The sequence below is a fragment of the Drosophila eugracilis genome, unplaced genomic scaffold (assembly GCF_018153835.1).
Source record: "Drosophila eugracilis isolate 14026-0451.02 unplaced genomic scaffold, ASM1815383v1 contig_2088, whole genome shotgun sequence".
Lineage (NCBI taxonomy): Eukaryota > Metazoa > Arthropoda > Insecta > Diptera > Drosophilidae > Drosophila > Drosophila eugracilis.
The window spans coordinates 80,822-97,847 of NW_024572964.1; the positions used below are offsets into that span (position 1 = coordinate 80,822).

At 40.4% G+C, this 17,026-nt stretch overlaps 4 protein-coding genes across 13 annotated transcripts; 2 read left to right on the top strand and 2 right to left on the bottom strand.

Moving 5' to 3' along the window:
* Positions 1 to 85: 85 nt before the first annotated feature.
* Positions 86 to 5,469, top strand: LOC108104679 (staphylococcal nuclease domain-containing protein 1). Its single transcript, XM_017210875.2, has 4 exons — positions 86 to 361; positions 1,621 to 2,461; positions 2,774 to 4,209; positions 4,611 to 5,469. Exons 1-4 carry the CDS (start codon positions 269 to 271, stop codon positions 5,019 to 5,021), a joined length of 2,781 nt encoding a protein of 926 aa, XP_017066364.1. The 5' UTR covers positions 86 to 268; the 3' UTR covers positions 5,022 to 5,469.
* LOC108104682 (augmin complex subunit wac) lies at positions 5,346 to 6,344 on the bottom strand. The gene is made up of 3 exons (XM_017210883.1): positions 6,086 to 6,344; positions 5,718 to 6,030; positions 5,346 to 5,659 (listed from the first exon to the last, which is right to left on the bottom strand). The coding sequence occupies exons 1-3, from the start codon at positions 6,087 to 6,089 to the stop codon at positions 5,485 to 5,487; spliced, it is 492 nt and encodes a 163-aa protein (XP_017066372.1). The 5' UTR covers positions 6,090 to 6,344; the 3' UTR covers positions 5,346 to 5,484.
* Positions 6,345 to 6,478: 134 nt separating this feature from the next.
* Positions 6,479 to 13,863, top strand: LOC108104678 (disco-interacting protein 2). Of its 4 annotated transcripts, none has more exons than XM_017210869.1 (16): positions 6,479 to 6,875; positions 7,229 to 7,300; positions 7,364 to 7,771; positions 7,824 to 8,203; positions 8,309 to 8,399; positions 8,489 to 9,041; positions 9,098 to 9,438; positions 9,495 to 10,817; positions 11,136 to 11,293; positions 11,354 to 11,435; positions 11,484 to 11,588; positions 11,644 to 12,013; positions 12,075 to 12,735; positions 12,794 to 13,242; positions 13,299 to 13,447; positions 13,501 to 13,863. In XM_017210869.1, the coding sequence occupies exons 1-16, from the start codon at positions 6,803 to 6,805 to the stop codon at positions 13,602 to 13,604; spliced, it is 5,319 nt and encodes a 1,772-aa protein (XP_017066358.1). In that variant the 5' UTR covers positions 6,479 to 6,802; the 3' UTR covers positions 13,605 to 13,863. The 4 variants fall into 4 exon arrangements, with proteins under 4 accessions (XP_017066358.1, XP_017066362.1, XP_017066359.1 ...); XM_017210873.1 differs by having other exon boundaries at positions 11,184 to 11,293; XM_017210870.1 differs by having other exon boundaries at positions 7,827 to 8,203.
* A 226-nt stretch (positions 13,864 to 14,089) lies between these two features.
* LOC108104680 (probable G-protein coupled receptor Mth-like 14) lies at positions 14,090 to 16,686 on the bottom strand. 7 transcript variants are annotated; one of them, XM_017210877.2, is made up of 8 exons: positions 16,507 to 16,686; positions 16,125 to 16,253; positions 15,647 to 16,054; positions 15,402 to 15,591; positions 14,922 to 15,345; positions 14,778 to 14,854; positions 14,601 to 14,722; positions 14,090 to 14,540 (listed from the first exon to the last, which is right to left on the bottom strand). In XM_017210877.2, the coding sequence occupies exons 2-8, from the start codon at positions 16,229 to 16,231 to the stop codon at positions 14,279 to 14,281; spliced, it is 1,590 nt and encodes a 529-aa protein (XP_017066366.1). In that variant the 5' UTR covers positions 16,232 to 16,253; positions 16,507 to 16,686; the 3' UTR covers positions 14,090 to 14,278. The 7 variants fall into 7 exon arrangements, with proteins under 7 accessions (XP_017066366.1, XP_017066369.1, XP_017066368.1 ...); XM_017210880.2 differs by lacking the exon at positions 16,507 to 16,686 and having other exon boundaries at positions 14,922 to 14,975; positions 15,162 to 15,345; positions 16,125 to 16,483; XM_017210879.2 differs by lacking the exon at positions 16,507 to 16,686 and having other exon boundaries at positions 15,647 to 16,064; positions 16,125 to 16,484.
* Between the last annotated feature and the right edge of the window lie 340 nt (positions 16,687 to 17,026).

The window sequence follows — 17,026 nt, forward strand, 5'->3', positions numbered from 1 at the left end:
CATTTATTCGATAAAACGATATTTTTATAACGGGCTAGCCCAGTCTTACAGCTATGTGCGATAATATCGATACAGACGTGTACTCTTTCCCCAGCTCTATCCAGCACGGTCACTTCAGTGAAAACTTTTTAGATTTTGTGTGCGGTTCTTCTCTTAGCCCAAATAAGTTCATTAGCGGTGTTTAGTCCCGAAAAGCAACACAATATTCTGCAATTGAAGTCAAGTGCCACGGCCCTCTGCTAATATTCCCCCCGCATTCGAACGAAAAATGGCAACATCAGCGAACAACGCGACAGCTGCCGGAGCAGCAAAAGACGCCCCGCCAGCGCCTGCAAAGTCGTTGTCCGGCATTGTTAAGCAAGTAAGTGAATTGTTTTATAGATTTGGGCTATTTTTGTGATTCTCAGTAAGACCCTGCAAGAGTTAAGTGAAATGTACATTCTACCTTTCATCAGCGTGGCAAATTGCGGCGACCGCCTACCATAGCAGCAGAGTGCAACTCTGAGAAGTGCGAGAGAGACGCGTATAGTCTGTGCGTATGTGTGACACGTTGCACACGCTCGTCCGATCCGTAGAAATGAAAGTTATCGTAGGTGCCAAGCTGGCAGATTTTCCTTGTAGCGGTGTTTTTGGCTGGTTGTTATTGCTGTACCACAAAGCCTATGTCACCAGGACATTTTATCGGTATTTCGAATTTAATTTGCGTAGAACGGGTTTTTGATTTAACTTAATTTGTTCGCCGAATGGGTTCGTTTCTAACCTACTATCTAAATAAGGAGGCGCTATCAGAGCACTTTTCTACTATTTATGAATATATTTTGCCCTAGGGCTGCGTAGTTCAGCATCTACTTTCACTTAACAGTTTGCTTGCCAGCCACCAGAGGAAGTTCAGTTGCTATTTTCAGTCAGCTTAGTCGACTTTTGTCCTATTTGTCATACCACGTAAAACTTTCTAGTTACTGCAGAAGTTTGGCGGGCATAATTTGAGTTTGGTGACGTTGGCACCTAGAAAAAACCCTAGATATCGGAAAAGTCATCCCGACTTCCTTTTGGGCCCCTCACCCGCAAAAACCTGTTGATCTAACAGGTAAGGGCCGACGCCCTAATGCCTTCTCATTAACATGTCGGCCTCTGTACCCTTTTCTTCATCGTCTTGGATTTTTCCATTAATACGGGACTATTTACGTATTTTCCAAGCGTGTTTGTATACAGTCCAGAGGCTCTTCTGTGTTCTTAAAGATGCCTGAATTATCTTGGCACCCTAAACCGGTTTGAAATATACTTTGCTGCTACCATGAATAAATTCGATTAAAGACCGGTACAATGTACAAGACAAGAACTATGTATGTACATAGATATGCGAATGATTTCAAGCACAGAGTCTAGAAGCTGTTATTATTGAATTACACGCCCACCTAGGTTTTTGTTTAGTAATTAGTAGTTTTCTGTGGGCTACATTTTAATTGAGTATTTCCCAATTTCACGTGATTATAAAAATATTATTAAATATATCGATAATTATTTTTCGTTTGTAATAAGTTGCGATAGGACCATCGTAACTAGTCCATCTCTAGCCTCTCACACGTGCATAGTATTTTAACCTCACTCGATCTGTTTCAGGTTCTCTCAGGGGACACCGTTGTTATCCGCGCATCTAAGGGGGCCCCTCCACCGGAGAAACAAATAACCTTCTCGCACGTACTGGCCCCGAAGTTGGCTCGTCGTCCTGGCGCCGGCGGAGACGAGACCAAGGACGAACCTTGGGCCTGGGAGTCGCGAGAGTTCCTGCGCAAAAAGCTGATTGGCGTGGAGGTGACTTTTACCTTCGACAAGCCAGCCAATTCTAACCGAGAGTATGGTTTTGTGTGGATCGGCAAAGATAAGGAGTCTGGGGAGAATGTGGTCGAGTCTATCGTGCGCGAGGGTTTGGTGTCGGTACGCCGCGAAGGTCGCCCTACAGCCGAGCAGCAGACCTTAATTGAGTTGGAGGACCAGGCACGTGCCGCTAACCGCGGCAAGTGGTCGTCTAACGCAATTGTCGCTGACAAAATACGCAACATTAAGTGGTCTCACGAGAACCCCGCCCACCTGGTAGATGTCTATGGAGGAAATCCTGTCAAGGCGATCATTGAGCACGTGCGCGATGGTTCCACTGTCCGTGCGTTCCTTTTGCCCGACTTTCATTATATTACGTTGATGATCTCGGGCATTCGGTGTCCAGGTGTGAAGTTGGATGCTGATGGCAAGCCCGACCTGAGTGTGAAGGTGCCGTTTGCCGATGAGGCTCGATACTACGTAGAGACACGCCTCCTACAACGGGATGTGGAAATTCGGTTGGAATCGGTCAACAACTCCAACTTTATTGGAACTATTCTGTACCCGAAGGGCAACATTGCAGAATCACTCCTGCGAGAGGGGCTAGCCAAATGTGTGGATTGGTCCATGGCTGTTATGAAGACCGGTAAGTTTAGGAAATTATTATATTAACAATATATACAAATTGCGTTATAAACTGAACTGATTAAATTCAGCTTATCTAACTTAAGTCGGCAGGTCGTTAGCACAGCGCAGCACCAAATTGGTAAATAACCTGTGTTTGTGCTGCTCACTGTTTGCAATCGGCTGCCAGAACAAAGACGGACTCCAAGAATTTTGTGACAGTTTAATGTCACTGCGTTCATTTCACCCCGTCGACATCCCACATCTTTCAACATCATTTTACAAGAAAATTAAATATCAACTTCCACTAACAAACATTTAAAACATTTTTTAGGAGCTGATAAACTTCGTGCTGCTGAGCGTATTGCCAAGGAAAAACGCATCCGGCAATGGCAAGACTATCAAGCAAAAACTCCCGCTTTTAACTCTAAAGAGAAGGACTTCTCGGGAACCGTAGTGGAGGTCTTTAATGGCGATGCTATTAATGTACGTCTCTCCAATGGCCAAGTGAAGAAAGTCTTCTTTTCGTCCATCAGGCCGCCACGTGACCAACGTGCTGTGGTTGGCACCGACGGAGAGGAAATCGTAAAGGCACCTCCACGTGGAAAGAACTACCGACCTCTTTACGAAATTCCACACATGTTTGATGCCCGCGAGTTCCTGCGCAAAAAATTGATTAATAAGAAAGTCCAGTGCAATCTGGACTACATCTCACCTCCACGTGAAAACTTCCCTGAGAAATACTGTTACACCGTCTCGATTGGCGGCCAAAACGTAGCTGAAGCTATGGTAGCTAAGGGACTGGCTACTTGTGTTCGGTATCGCCAGGACGACGATCAGAGATCTTCCGCCTATGATCAATTGATTGCTGCCGAGCAGCAAGCTATCAAGGGTCTGAAGGGACTACACGCAAAGAAGGATAACGCTACACTGCGAGTAAACGACCTCACTGTTGACCATTCCCGAATTAAGGTCCAATACTTGCCGTCGTGGCAGCGTGCTCTGCGAACTGATGCCATCGTGGAGTTTGTCGCTAGCGGGTCCCGCCTCAGGCTCTTTGTGCCAAAAGACAGCTGCCTAGTCACATTCCTCCTTGCTGGAATTTCATGTCCGCGCTCTTCCCGCCCAGCGGTAAACGGCGTTCCTGCCCAAGAAGGTGAACCGTTCGGTGACGAGGCTTTAACCTTTACCCGAGAGCGTGTTTTGCAACGTGACGTTTCTGTCCATATCGATACCACCGATAAGGCAGGATCTTCCGTTATCGGTTGGCTCTGGACGGACAGCGGGGCTAATCTGTCAGTTGCTCTTGTTGAGGAAGGTCTTGCGGAAGTGCACTTTAGTGCAGAAAAATCGGAATACTACCGCATTTTAAAGAGTGCCGAAGACCGTGCCAAGGCCGCCAAGAAAAATATCTGGACCAACTATGTGGAACAAGTGCCTGAAGAAAAAACCGTTGTCGAGGAAGAGAAGGAGGACAAGGTGGTGTTAGAGCGCAAAGTTAATTACGAGAACGTAATTGTAACTGAAATTACCGAAACTCTAACATTCTTTGCGCAGTCCGTGGAGAACGGATCCAAGCTAGAGTCACTGATGAGCAAACTTCACGCCGATTTTCAATCCAATCCACCCATCGCTGGATCCTACACACCAAAACGTGGCGATCTGGTGGCAGCACAGTTCACTCTTGATAATCAATGGTACCGCGCGAAGGTCGATCGAGTCCAGGGTAGTAACGCTACCGTCCTGTACATCGACTATGGCAACAAGGAGGTAAGTGAATCCTGGCTGAATAAAGTACATTCTGCAAGTTCCTTAGATCCGTTTCCGGCTTGAAGAGAAACGTATGAGTCATAAGCTTGCCAAATTAAATATGCTTCTTCGAAAAATTATTCGTTGCGTGATGGCGTAAATTAAACCCTACAGCTGCGTTAAATGTGTTTCCTGTTCCGAGTCGTATAATATTCTCTTCAAAGGTACCGAGGTAGTTTCATATTATTTGAGTCAACCAAAGTCCAACGAAGCGGGATAAAATACTTACGAGGCGTGAGCGCAGAGTGGCTGGGGGCGTCAAACCATGCTGCAAATATCTTCGGAATTGCGACATATGCAAACTTAATACAAATTGAAAGTAATTAAATTTAAAAGTTATAACAAAAATTTTTTTTTCTCAGACACTTCCCACAAACCGTTTGGCAGCCTTGCCTCCAGCCTTTAGCAGCGAAAAACCGTACGCCACGGAGTACGCTCTGGCCTTAGTCGCTCTGCCTACTGACAACGAGGATAAAGAAGAAGCTTTGCGTGCTTTTTCGGAAGATGTTTTGAACCACAAGGTTCAACTCAATGTTGAGCTGAAGGTGGCTGGATCGCCGAACTTAGCCACGCTTCACGATCCAACAACTAAGGCCGACTTTGGAAAGCAACTTGTCGCCGAGGGTCTTGTTCTTGCAGAAAAGCGACGTGAACGTAAGCTTAAGGACCTTGTGGACCAGTACAGGGCTGCGCAGGAAGCAGCTCTAGCCGCGCATCTAGCTATCTGGAAGTACGGCGACATTACACAGGATGATGCGCCAGAGTTCCGCTAAGAGATGGCTGGAAAAGTGGAGTAGGCCTGTGGCGTAGAGCGCGTTGCTAGCCGAAATGTTTGTCTGCCACATACCCGCCCTTTATATACATAACAAGCAACAACTTAAAGAATATGAAATTACTAATTCTATCTATACACACCAATATATATGATACATATACCACATTGGAAATACATACATACATATGAGCAATGGCATGGAAGAACGCAGTAAAATTTTTGTATGCTTTAAGCAGTTGGCAAATTATAAATAATTACTTGGTCTTTTAGTTTTTTTTCCAATTATTATGATCCTTTAAATAAATATTTGACACAACGTAGCTACAATTGGAACCTTCTGCAAGCGCTTCTCATTTGCTGCTTGTCTATATTTGCAGATTTTATGTTATTGTAAAGTGTTTAATGAATTACTGAGTAAATATAATTAAATCATTTTGTAAAAACAATGTCGATACCATTCACTAGCGCCGCTCTAACAGGTCCACTTTCTCAATGACACTTTCAATGTTAAAATCCTTTGGTATCTTGAGAGTTTTTTGCCTGTCCAGCAAGCCCTGTTTGGTAGCAAGCTGTTGGTTGTTTCGCTGATTAACAATGGCATCCGGAATAAGCCGCTCTTCCGCAGCAGATTTAAATCTGTAATATTCATGAGTTATTACAAAATTACGATATTATACGTTCGGATAACTAATACCTCTCCAATACAGCTACATCCCTAGATGTCTCTTCAATGGCCGACTTAATGCGTTGCAGTTCAATGCGCTGATGCACTCTGGTGTGCCTGTTTTCTATGTATTCCCTTTTCTTAGCAGTGTTGAAATCACGCAAGTAGCTAAGATTTAAGTCGTGAATGTAGGAATAAGCATAGTATTGTACGCATTTGTCAAGGAGTGCCAGGTCATCGTCTGAGAAGTCACCAAGCTCAACGCTCGTCAACTTTATTTGGTCTTCGAAGTGCTGCCCTAGGTCCTTCAACGCCTTGATTTCCTCTTGAATCTTTAAATTCTCTGCACACAAAAAAATGAATTGTTAAAATGCCTTGCACTTTTTAAATCAACTCACGCATTTTCACTCGAAACTATCGATGACGCAAATCCGATACTTGGCTCCGCTTGAAAAGCTAAAGCAAATAAGATTAAATTTGCAAAATCTCTCCCTCTTCTTGAGAGTTAAGTTGTAGTGCATTAACCGAATTGCGGTAAACGATAATTTTTTGGTGATCGATGCATACAAAAAGAAACATTTCAGGGCTGCATAGTCAATTTTAATTTTATAGCAAATAAATTAGCGCAAATAAAAAATGAACTTATACAATTTCGGTTTGCTATGCTTTTTCCAGTAATAATTTATCTTTTAAATTCAAATATATAGATGTATATATTATTTTTGTTTCTTTTATTCACTTAGTGTGACCAAGTATTAAAAAGGGTGAAAATCATAACGCCAATAGTACGGTGAAACATATATCAAATGTTCTCTAGTTCATAAAATCGATTTATACTGCTACTTTTCTTTGTTTACTTTCTTAGTGCAAATTCGTTAGACATTCGTAAAATTGTTATTAATTGAGTCCATGTAGTACGTGGCCTGCGGAGAGTACCAAAGTATTTATTTTCCTCGACGAAATGTGAAATAAAATCAATGGCAAATCGATCGATTTTTGACAGCGAAGTGGGAAAGTAGCGGTGTCTGGGTGTGCATTCTGTACTGCGCCCAAGTAAAAATATACGCCCAAAAGAAAAGCTCTAATTAAACTCGCAAGTTATAACTTCCTTGGCTATGGAGCACAATTCCTCTTTGCCTGGCTACGTTCGCGAAAAGCTCGCTGAGCTGGATTTGGAACTCTCGGAAGGTATACCAATTTTTGCATGTTTGTAATACACACGCAAATAAAATTTGGTTGTTAGAATGGGAATGAGGTTGTGAAAATTTGTGTATAAACGAAGACATCGGCTGCCAGGCTCCAACTAATCGAGTAGCTATCGCTCCCAATTCGGATAGTAAACTGTGGTCTTGAGTTTTCCTTTGATAAAGTCTACACACACAGAGCCAGACCCAATTAAAAGAAAAGTGTGTATGTCGTATGTTGGGGCGTTCAGTATAAATACATAACAGTCGCTATTTCATGACAATAGGCATCCAACGCAAGTGTATAAATTAAGATTAACAAGACTGTTAATAATCGCTTCCCATCGTTTATCGTAGGGGACATTACGCAGAAGGGCTACGAAAAGAAGCGGGCGAAGCTATTGCAGCCGTTCCTAAAAAAACCAGAAGGTAAGTGGTGTTCAAATAATTTGGAATTTGGTCGTTGACTAATCTTTATCCTTTTGTAAATAGGCGACAAGGTGAAAAGTACGCCTCCACCGCCATACTATAATGTCAAAGATGCCAACAATAGCAATAGCCATGGAAACATTAATAACGACGGCGTCATATTGTCCAGCGAGGGCTATAGCTATGTTACCGAAGTGCCCTCGCTCTCCTCCTCACAACAAAGACATTCCAAAAAGATCGACTACCATCAGCCATCATCCGTAAACGCGTCATCGACGCCTCAGAGCGGAAATGTTGGGGTTCCCGGCTACGAGAATATGCGCCCTCAGGGTGGAGCAGTCGGCGATCCCGGGTATCAAAACACTCGAGAGCCCAGTGGTTTTCAAAATCAACAGTCATCAAATAATAGCCAACATCGTCAACGACGCACACAGCGAAAAGTAACGCACAATGAGAAACGGTATCATTCTGGTAAGCAACACGATTCAGCAACCGCAGTTTACTGTAATCTTTTTACCCCCAGAAGTACGACAGGAGGCTGTGCAGCAGGCGTTGGCAGCTCTTAAAGGGCGACCAAAGCCCAGCCTTCCGATGCCATCAAAGCGCACATCTGTCCTAAACCGCAGCCCTGGATGTAATGATGAGCTGGACTCATCAACGGATGACGAATCTATACCCGAGGAGACAATTTCCCCCGACAAGGAGTACAATTATCCGCGCGATCATATAAGCAATAGTATTCTACCCCCAGAGCCGATAATAAAGCCTCCAATTCGTGAGTCATCGATGGGCCCACATCAGCATTCGAGGTCGGAGGTAAAACAAAACCAAATGCCAAATCACAAGTACACATTATCGAATAGCGCTCCAGAGAGGCGGCCACCTCAAAATTTACCTCCAATTGTGAGTAATAAATACTTTATTCTATAAAAATAAGAGCTTAAAACCTTTTTGCTCTACGCAAGATCATTTCAAAGAACGATATTAAAAAGAAATATTGTTTTTCAGCCAATATCAGATGCTTCAAGCACGGACTCGCCGCCAATTGCATACAAGCGAGATAATGACTTTTCTGACAAAGCGTACAAGCAAAAGCAATGTTAGTACTTGAATTTACAATAATATAAAAAAATGTACAAATGTACACTACATTTTTTGAATTATAATCCTATGTTGCTCTTTTCTTAGTGAACGCTCCTGACATCACACAATTTAATAATGCACACCGTGCTGCAGACCGAGTGACACGATATGTAAACGTTACTCAGAATGAACTAAACGAGACAGATGCCAATGGCAAGTGGAAAGTGTCGGCTAAGATACAGCAACTGCTAAACACCTTAAAAAGACCCAAGCGACGACCATTGCCAGAATTCTATGAAGACAACGACATTGAGCTGGAGATTGCTGCTAACACGAAAGATCCAAATGCACCAAAACCAGAGGGTAGCACCATGACACCTGTGCACGGCGAACAGCTGTCCATACCAGCAGGACTTCCACGGACACTTGAATGCGCACTACAACGATACGGAACCAATTCTTTTAAAAGTCCGATGGCTACGGTCCTTGATCCTAACGGAAAAATTACAACTACCTTAACTTATGGTAAACTGCTTTCCCGCGCTCAGAAGATAGCGTATGCTTTGTCAACAAAAATATTTAGCAAGGGACCTGAGCAAGTAACTCTTAAGCCAGGTGATCGTGTTGCGTTGGTCTACCCTAATAATGATCCCTTAAGGTTCGTATTAACGCATCAATTTTATTTAGAAACAAAATGTAATAAATTATTTTCAGTTTTATTACAGCCTGGTATGGTTGTATGTTTCGGGGTTTAGTGCCTCTTCCAATAGAATTGCCGCTGTCTAGCTCGGACACTCCTCCCCAGCAAGTTGGATTTTTATTAAGTTCTTGTGGCATAACTGTGGCACTAACCTCAGAGGCTTGCTTGAAAGGTCTTCCCAAATCAACAACTACGGGGGAAATAGCTAAACTAAAGGGCTGGCCACGTTTGCAGTGGTTTGTAACTGAACATTTACCTAAACCGCCCAAAGAATTCAATGTTGGCAATTTGAGAGTCGATGATTCGTCTGCTGCTTATATAGAATACACGACTGATAAGGAAGGAAGTGTCATGGGTAAGAGTATGCTACGAAAATTACTCAACATATGTAATATTGATTAATTTTTGTAGGTGTCACTGTCACTCGAGCAGCGATGATCAATCATTGTCGTGCTTTGACTATGGCCTGTCATTACACCGAAGGCGAAACAATTGTGTGTGTCTTGGATTTCAAGCGTGAAGTTGGATTGTGGCATTCAGTTTTAACTTCTGTACTAAATGGTATGCATGTTATTTTTATACCCTACGCCTTGATGAAGCTGCGGCCATCTAGTTGGATGCAATTGATAACGAAACACCGCGCTTCTTGTTGCTTGGTTAAGAGTCGTGATCTACATTGGGGCTTACTAGCTACTAAAGATCACAAAGATATATCGCTGTCTTCTCTGCGTATGTTGCTGGTAGCCGATGGGGCCAACCCCTGGTCCCTTTCATCGTGTGACCAGTTCTTGAGCGTTTTTCAAGCAAAAGGTCTGCGGTCAGATGCAATTTGTCCATGCGCTAGTAGCTCTGAAGTTTTTACTGTTTCTCTTCGTCGTCCTGGACGGGGATCCTGTGGATTCAGTCCATCAGCTACAGGACGAGGTGTACTTTCCATGGCAGCACTTTCACACGGAGTAGTGAGAGTGGACAGCGAAGACTCGTTAACGTCACTCACTTTGCAGGACTGTGGTCAGGTTATGCCAGCCGCACAAATGGTAGTCGTAAGATCGGAAGGAGCTCCAGTGCTATGCAAAACTGATCAAGTGGGAGAAATATGCGTTACTAGTGGTTCCACCAGTGCTAGCTACTTTGGTCTCGATGGAATGACGAATTCTACCTTTAAGGTTCAACCTTTATTGGAAGAATTTGAACAACCAAAAGATGGTAATGGCACGGTTAATATAATTTGCAAACCGATTGGCGAAGACTTTTATGTTAGATCAGGTCTTTTGGGCTTTCTTGGCCCTGGAGGCTTGGTCTTTGTCTGCGGATCTCGCGATGGTCTTATGACGGTTACCGGTCGAAAACACAACGCGGATGACATAATTGCTACAGTATTAGCAGTGGAACCAATGCGCTTTATTTACCGAGGACGCATAGCAGTATTTAGCATTAAAGTACTGCGTGACGAACGCGTGTGTGTTATTGCGGAACAACGTCCCGACTGCTCTGAAGAAGAAAGTTTCCAATGGATGTCACGCGTTCTGCAGGCAGTTGACTCTATTCACCAAGTTGGCATTTATTGCCTGGCATTGGTTCCACCAAACCACTTACCCAAGACTCCTCTCGGAGGCATACATTTATGTGAGGCAAGACGAAGATTTTTGGAGGGATCACTTCACCCAGCGAATGTTTTGATGTGCCCACATACATGTGTTACTAATTTACCGAAGCCACGAGAATTACATCAAGGTGAGTTTTCTGTTAAACTGAATTGAAGACTTTTTAAATAATTGGCTTTATTGGACTTTCTGTGCTTAATTTACCTTATTAAAATACAAATATTGCTCTCCTCTATTTTTAATCACCAACACTTCAACAATGCTGCGATTACTTCTATGACCACAACAATACTCACTGCATACCAAAAATAACAACACTGTATAATATCGACAATCACAACACAAATGCCAACATAACTAATGAAATCGCTTTAATTAATCATTTATGTAACAAATCCTTGTAAAAAACGACAAATTCTACTACTAACCATTCCCCAAACAAAATAAGGTGTGCAAACTGCCGCAAAATTAAGCTCATCTGGATGTGGTATTACAGACACGGGCGTTGGACCAGCCTCCGTGATGGTTGGAAATTTAGTTCAGGGTAATCGCCTCGCTGAAGCCCATGGACGGGATGTTGGATTAGCTGAAGATTGCGAGAGAAAGGTAGGTATACATACCTCCCTTGTGAAGAAATGAATCATTAAAATCTCGATATTTCCATAGCCCCAACTTATAACAGGTGTATTGCGTTGGCGAGCAAACACTTCTCCAGATCACATCATATTTACATTGTTAAATTCTAAAGGTAAGTTCCGTCCCTTTGTAAATTAATTCATTTTTAAATGATTTTTAGGCGCCATTGCCAAAACTCTAACATGTTCTGAGCTACATAAACGGGCAGAGAAAATAGCTGCATTATTACAAGAACGAGGTAGAATTGAGTCAGGAGATCATGTTGGTAAGAATTTGTCATTACAAGCTTTAATAAAAAAATAAACACCTTTTTTTTGCAGCTCTTATATTTCCCCCAGGACTTGATTTGTTGTGCGCATTTTACGGATGCCTTTATTTGGGTGCAATACCAATTACAATAAGGCCTCCACACCCACAGAATTTAAATACCACATTACCCACTGTTCGCATGATAGTTGATGTCTCAAAAAGTGGAATTGTGCTCTCTATACAACCAATTATTAAGTTACTAAAATCTCGAGAGGCGGCAACTTCTATTGACCCAAAGACATGGCCACCTATATTGGATATTGATGACAATCCAAAACGCAAATATGGCGGCATAGCCACGGTATCTTTTGACTCTAGCGCCTATTTGGATTTCAGTGTGTCAACGTGTGGACGTCTTAGCGGTGTTAACATAACGCATCGGTACTTAAATACAAATACAAAAAATACAACGATTTTTTTAAAATTTTCTCTCGTCCAACAGATCTCTTTCTAGTCTGTGTGCCAGTTTAAAATTGGCTTGTGAGCTGTATCCTTCCCGTCATGTTGCGTTATGTTTGGATCCCTATTGCGGCCTTGGATTTGTAATGTGGACTCTCATCGGAGTATATAGTGGGCACCATTCGATACTTATTGCACCCTACGAAGTTGAAGCTAATCCCAGTTTGTGGTTGTCCACTCTCTCGCAACATCGTGTTCGCGACACTTTTTGTTCATATGGTGTAATAGAATTATGTACTAAAGCTCTCAGTAACTCTATACCCTCCTTAAAGCAACGAAACATTGACTTGCGTTGCGTGCGGACTTGTGTTGTAGTTGCGGAAGAGCGCCCAAGGGTGCAACTTACCCAGCAGTTCTGCAAGCTGTTTCAAGCTCTTGGTCTAAATACTCGCTGCGTCTCCACTTCATTCGGATGTCGCGTTAATCCAGCCATTTGTGTGCAAGGTGCCAGTTCTGCAGAGAGTGCTCAGGTGTACGTAGATATGAGAGCATTGCGAAATAATAGAGTGGCTTTAGTAGAGCGCGGTGCGCCTAATTCACTTTGTGTAATAGAATCAGGAAAACTTCTTCCAGGTGTAAAAGTAATCATAGCAAATCCCGATACCAAGGGTCATTGTGGCGACTCACATTTGGGAGAAATTTGGGTAAATTAAAACAAAATTAATTACCATAACCTTAGCTAATGAAATACATTTTTAATAGGTTCAAGCTCCCCATAATGCAAATGGATACTTTACAATTTATGGCGATGAAACTGATTACAATGATCACTTTAACGCAAAATTGGTAACTGGGGCTACCTCTGAGTTATATGCGCGTACTGGCTATTTAGGATTCTTAAGACGTACCGAATGTTCTCAAGCAGCCTCATTACTAGACGAGACCACACCAAGTGTAGCCAGTCGCGACAGTGATACAGAATCGTTGAATTCCATAAGTCAATTGCAGTTAAACTTTTCAAATGTTTCCTTGGGTGGAAATTCTGAACATAGCCTAATAGGCGGTGCAGCAACCTCGAATGACCAAGAACTACATGACGCGGTGTATGTAGTTGGAGCTGTTGATGAAGTGATCTCATTACGTGGCATGAACTATCATCCGATTGATATTGAAAATTCAGTAATGCGCTGTCACAAAAAAATTGCTGAGTGGTAAAACTTTTAAAACGGACTTGTAGAAAAATGTCACCTAATTTGTATTTATTTAGCGCCGTTTTCACATGGACTAATTTATTAGTCGTAGTTGTCGAACTAGATGGCAATGAATCAGAAGCTTTGGATTTGGTTCCCTTGGTCACAAATACAGTATTAGAAGATCATCAGCTTATAGTTGGCGTTGTTGTGGTAGTTGATCCAGGTAAAATATGCTTTAAACTTGAATATTAGCTTTAATGAATATTTGGTTTCTAGGTGTTGTGCCAATTAATAGTCGGGGCGAAAAGCAACGAATGCATTTACGAGATGGCTTCCTGGCTGACCAATTGGATCCCATATACGTAGCATATAATATGTAAATACAAAAATATTCTTATGATGAAACCGCCACTACATAGTAAGAAAACGTGAGCAACCGTTTTCTTCATATCTTTTTTCAAAAAATTGCAATCCACTAAAAAATATGGAATAGCTTATTTTGGTTCCGACCACGACATATATTCACTTTTCTTTTAGAGTATTAGAATAGATTCTTACAATAAATGGACTTTTTCACTTTATATGATCATATAAGTGACAACAACATTTAACAAACATTAATAAACAGCAGATTACATATATGTGTTTTTTAATATTTATACCGGATATTCTAACGTTTTACATCTTTTTTGTTCTTTAAAAGTTGTTAAAACGGTAAATGCTTTTTGGTCGTGTACAAGAAAAATAAAATCAGGCTGTGGCGATCATTTTTAAATGTAAAAAGAAATAGCTAAATTTTCTTCTGACTTGGGATAAGAATTAAATATCAACTTTTCCCTTGACATACTATTCATATTCTCCAATCTGTTTCTTTATATAATTTTATTATAAATAATCTACATTATGCGAGTACCGGGTACAATACAACATTCTTAGATATGATAGTTCGATTTTTTTCTTAACTTTTTGGAGCTTTCCTTAATTATTTTATATGAATATGTAATAATTTTCGGGTCAAAGTATGTAATAATAACAATTTGTTAGAAGATCATATCTATGTGATATTGTTTCTATTACTAAGAGCTTGAAGCTCTGTTTCTTCAATTTCATGGGAACCACGATCATACCACCACCTTAATATTATAGTGCGACGTCTCCGCACAACGAGAAAAATAAGCAATACCCAAACTCCTTGGAGACCATTCACCATGTCACAGATCAGTAGGTAATTTGAGTTTGATCCCGAGTAAAATGTTACTATTTCGAGAAGCCAACTGATGACCATAATTATTCCAAGTAAGCTTACACATTTGGCGCTAATAAGAAAATAAAATTTATATTTAACTTAACGTCAATAAAATCATATCTGCACTTACTCTTTTTTAACATCTTCGAATTTTTGCTGATCAAACAATAAGTTTCTCCGATCATCATTACTCTTTTCAGCTTTTTCGTACCCGTTAAGACGTTGAAATCCGAAGAAAGATATTATGTTTATCTAAGGATGTAAGACTAGTAAAATAAATAACATTTAGAAGTCCTTATAAGCTTACCAAGAAACTAAGAAAAAGTATAGTTGAAACTGGTGGTATGAAGTAACGTTGTGAGTCTCGTATGGATTCCGTGAGGCCTAGATATAATATATAAAATTTTTTTAAAATAAATTTTCAAATTTAGTATAATGGCTATAAACTTGCCTTGCAGGAAGTAAGAAGGCATTCCTGGCAATCCCTTTTGAATGGTTAGTGAAACTATTGCAGCAGATCCAGAAAAAGACAAAAGAGTGTAGCATGCGAAATTAAAAGTGCTCCAGGCCTTTGAAAGCTGAATGCAACAGGGTAACTTATACCATACATTCAAGAGAACATTAAAGCAAATACAGAAGTACCAGAAAAAATAACTTAAAATGCAAAACTGTATAACATAGCCAATAAAACCTTGGTTAGGAATTCCATATATATGCACAACGGAGTGCACGAAGTATCCGGAGGCCAAACATAAGGACATCAAACTTAGGGAGAGGCCATGCAAGTTGCGCAATAAACGAAGTGTCATGTGCAAGTAACTTACTAACAGAAGACAAGGCATAGATAAGAGCATTAAAACAGCAACAAAAAGTACCTTAAATATTTAAAAGAGTAATTTTTTTAAGACTTTAAGTACAAATCTTTACTTACTTTTGCGAAAGCTATTTGTTCTTCAACTTGTGTGACGCATGTGAAAGCAAACATATTTCCTGACTTATCAATATCCAAGCAGTAATTTTCTTCGACTGTGTACGATTCATTGCCGAATTTGTCAATAATTAATAATGAACCGTCTTGTAAGACAAAAAAAACGTCCTCTTGATTGTCATATTGAAGGGAGCTAAAGGGAATGGCATACAGTGTAAGAATAATAAGGCATTTATTGAGTTAAATACCTGTTACATGGATTTCCAATGTCGTAGTCAAGTTTAGTTTCAATCTCTAAGTCCTCAATGCAGTTGTCAAACAGAACTGCACTTATTATAGTCGGCTCAAATTTTAACATTCCGTTATCGCACATAGAGTCACTTTGATTTTCCCGATAAATATCTAAGTTTTCACCATGTGGGCAGCATTTTCGCAAGCGTGAAGATTGTTTTGCAATTGGTTGTTTTCTGTATTTTTCACGTTGCGAACAGTCAGCAGGATCTGATAATTTTTCTAGAGAACTTTGAACGGGTAGAAAGGATAAAAACGTACTACCAGTAGTAATGGTAGTATCTGTCAAACGGGTTTTATTCACAACCGGTGATGAAGTTATTATCGCTTCCCAAGCGTCTGTAGATGTGTTATTGAATATGTCTCTAAAAATTACTAGGTGTCTTAAAATTTTCAAAACTATTAGGTTATGTTTAATCCAGCAGCAGAGCTTACCTTGTGTGGTTTGATTCATTAAATTGATCTAGTCCGGTTATTGTCTGTGACGAAGTTTTAGAAATCGCCTTTAAACCGATTAAAACTAGGGCTAGAATAATGTTCATATTGATTTCTATTTTTGCCAATCTGGAATTATATAAATTACTTTTAGAAAAAACTGATCCTAACGCTGAAGTATCACAGTGCGAATTTCTGAGCACAACAATCATGTAAACAAAAGCATTTTTACATTAGTTAACTGTTAAAGCAAGATACGACTTATCTTATCTTTAATAAACCGAAAGTTTGTTAATCATAAAACACATGACGTCAGATTGATGTGTAAGCTTGCTGGTAGCACATTCCTTATAATTAAATAGATTAATTTTCGTTATATTACATTTTTAAAATTTATTTGACAAAGCCGTTAAAATGTTTGTTACATTGTATATTTTAGGCAGAATTTGTTTTGTGATTTTGACAGAAAATATAATGTATGAGGTTATAGTAGTCTTGTTTCACTGGTAATTATTGCGAATGCAACCACTGGGGTTGATTAATAAAGTAATACTAGCGATTAAAGAGTCGGTATTCTGCTATATCAATAGGTTTGTGCAGGTGATAAGATAACAATGAGTACAGGGCTACAAAATAAGGCATTTACCCATATCAACTCTGCAGGAAATTTTTACTTTTATGGTATATATATACAAGTTTCTAAATAAGGAATATAATTGTTTTCTTCATATTCCAGATTCATATGATTAATTTTTTTTACTTCCGCTTTAGAATGTTTTTAGATATTTTGATACTGTTTGAAACACTAAATCTACAGGCAAAATAAAACCCGGGAAGTCTCTAGCTGAAATTCAAAATACCTGTACCCAGCGGTTCAGTGTAAATTCTGAATGCAACCCTGT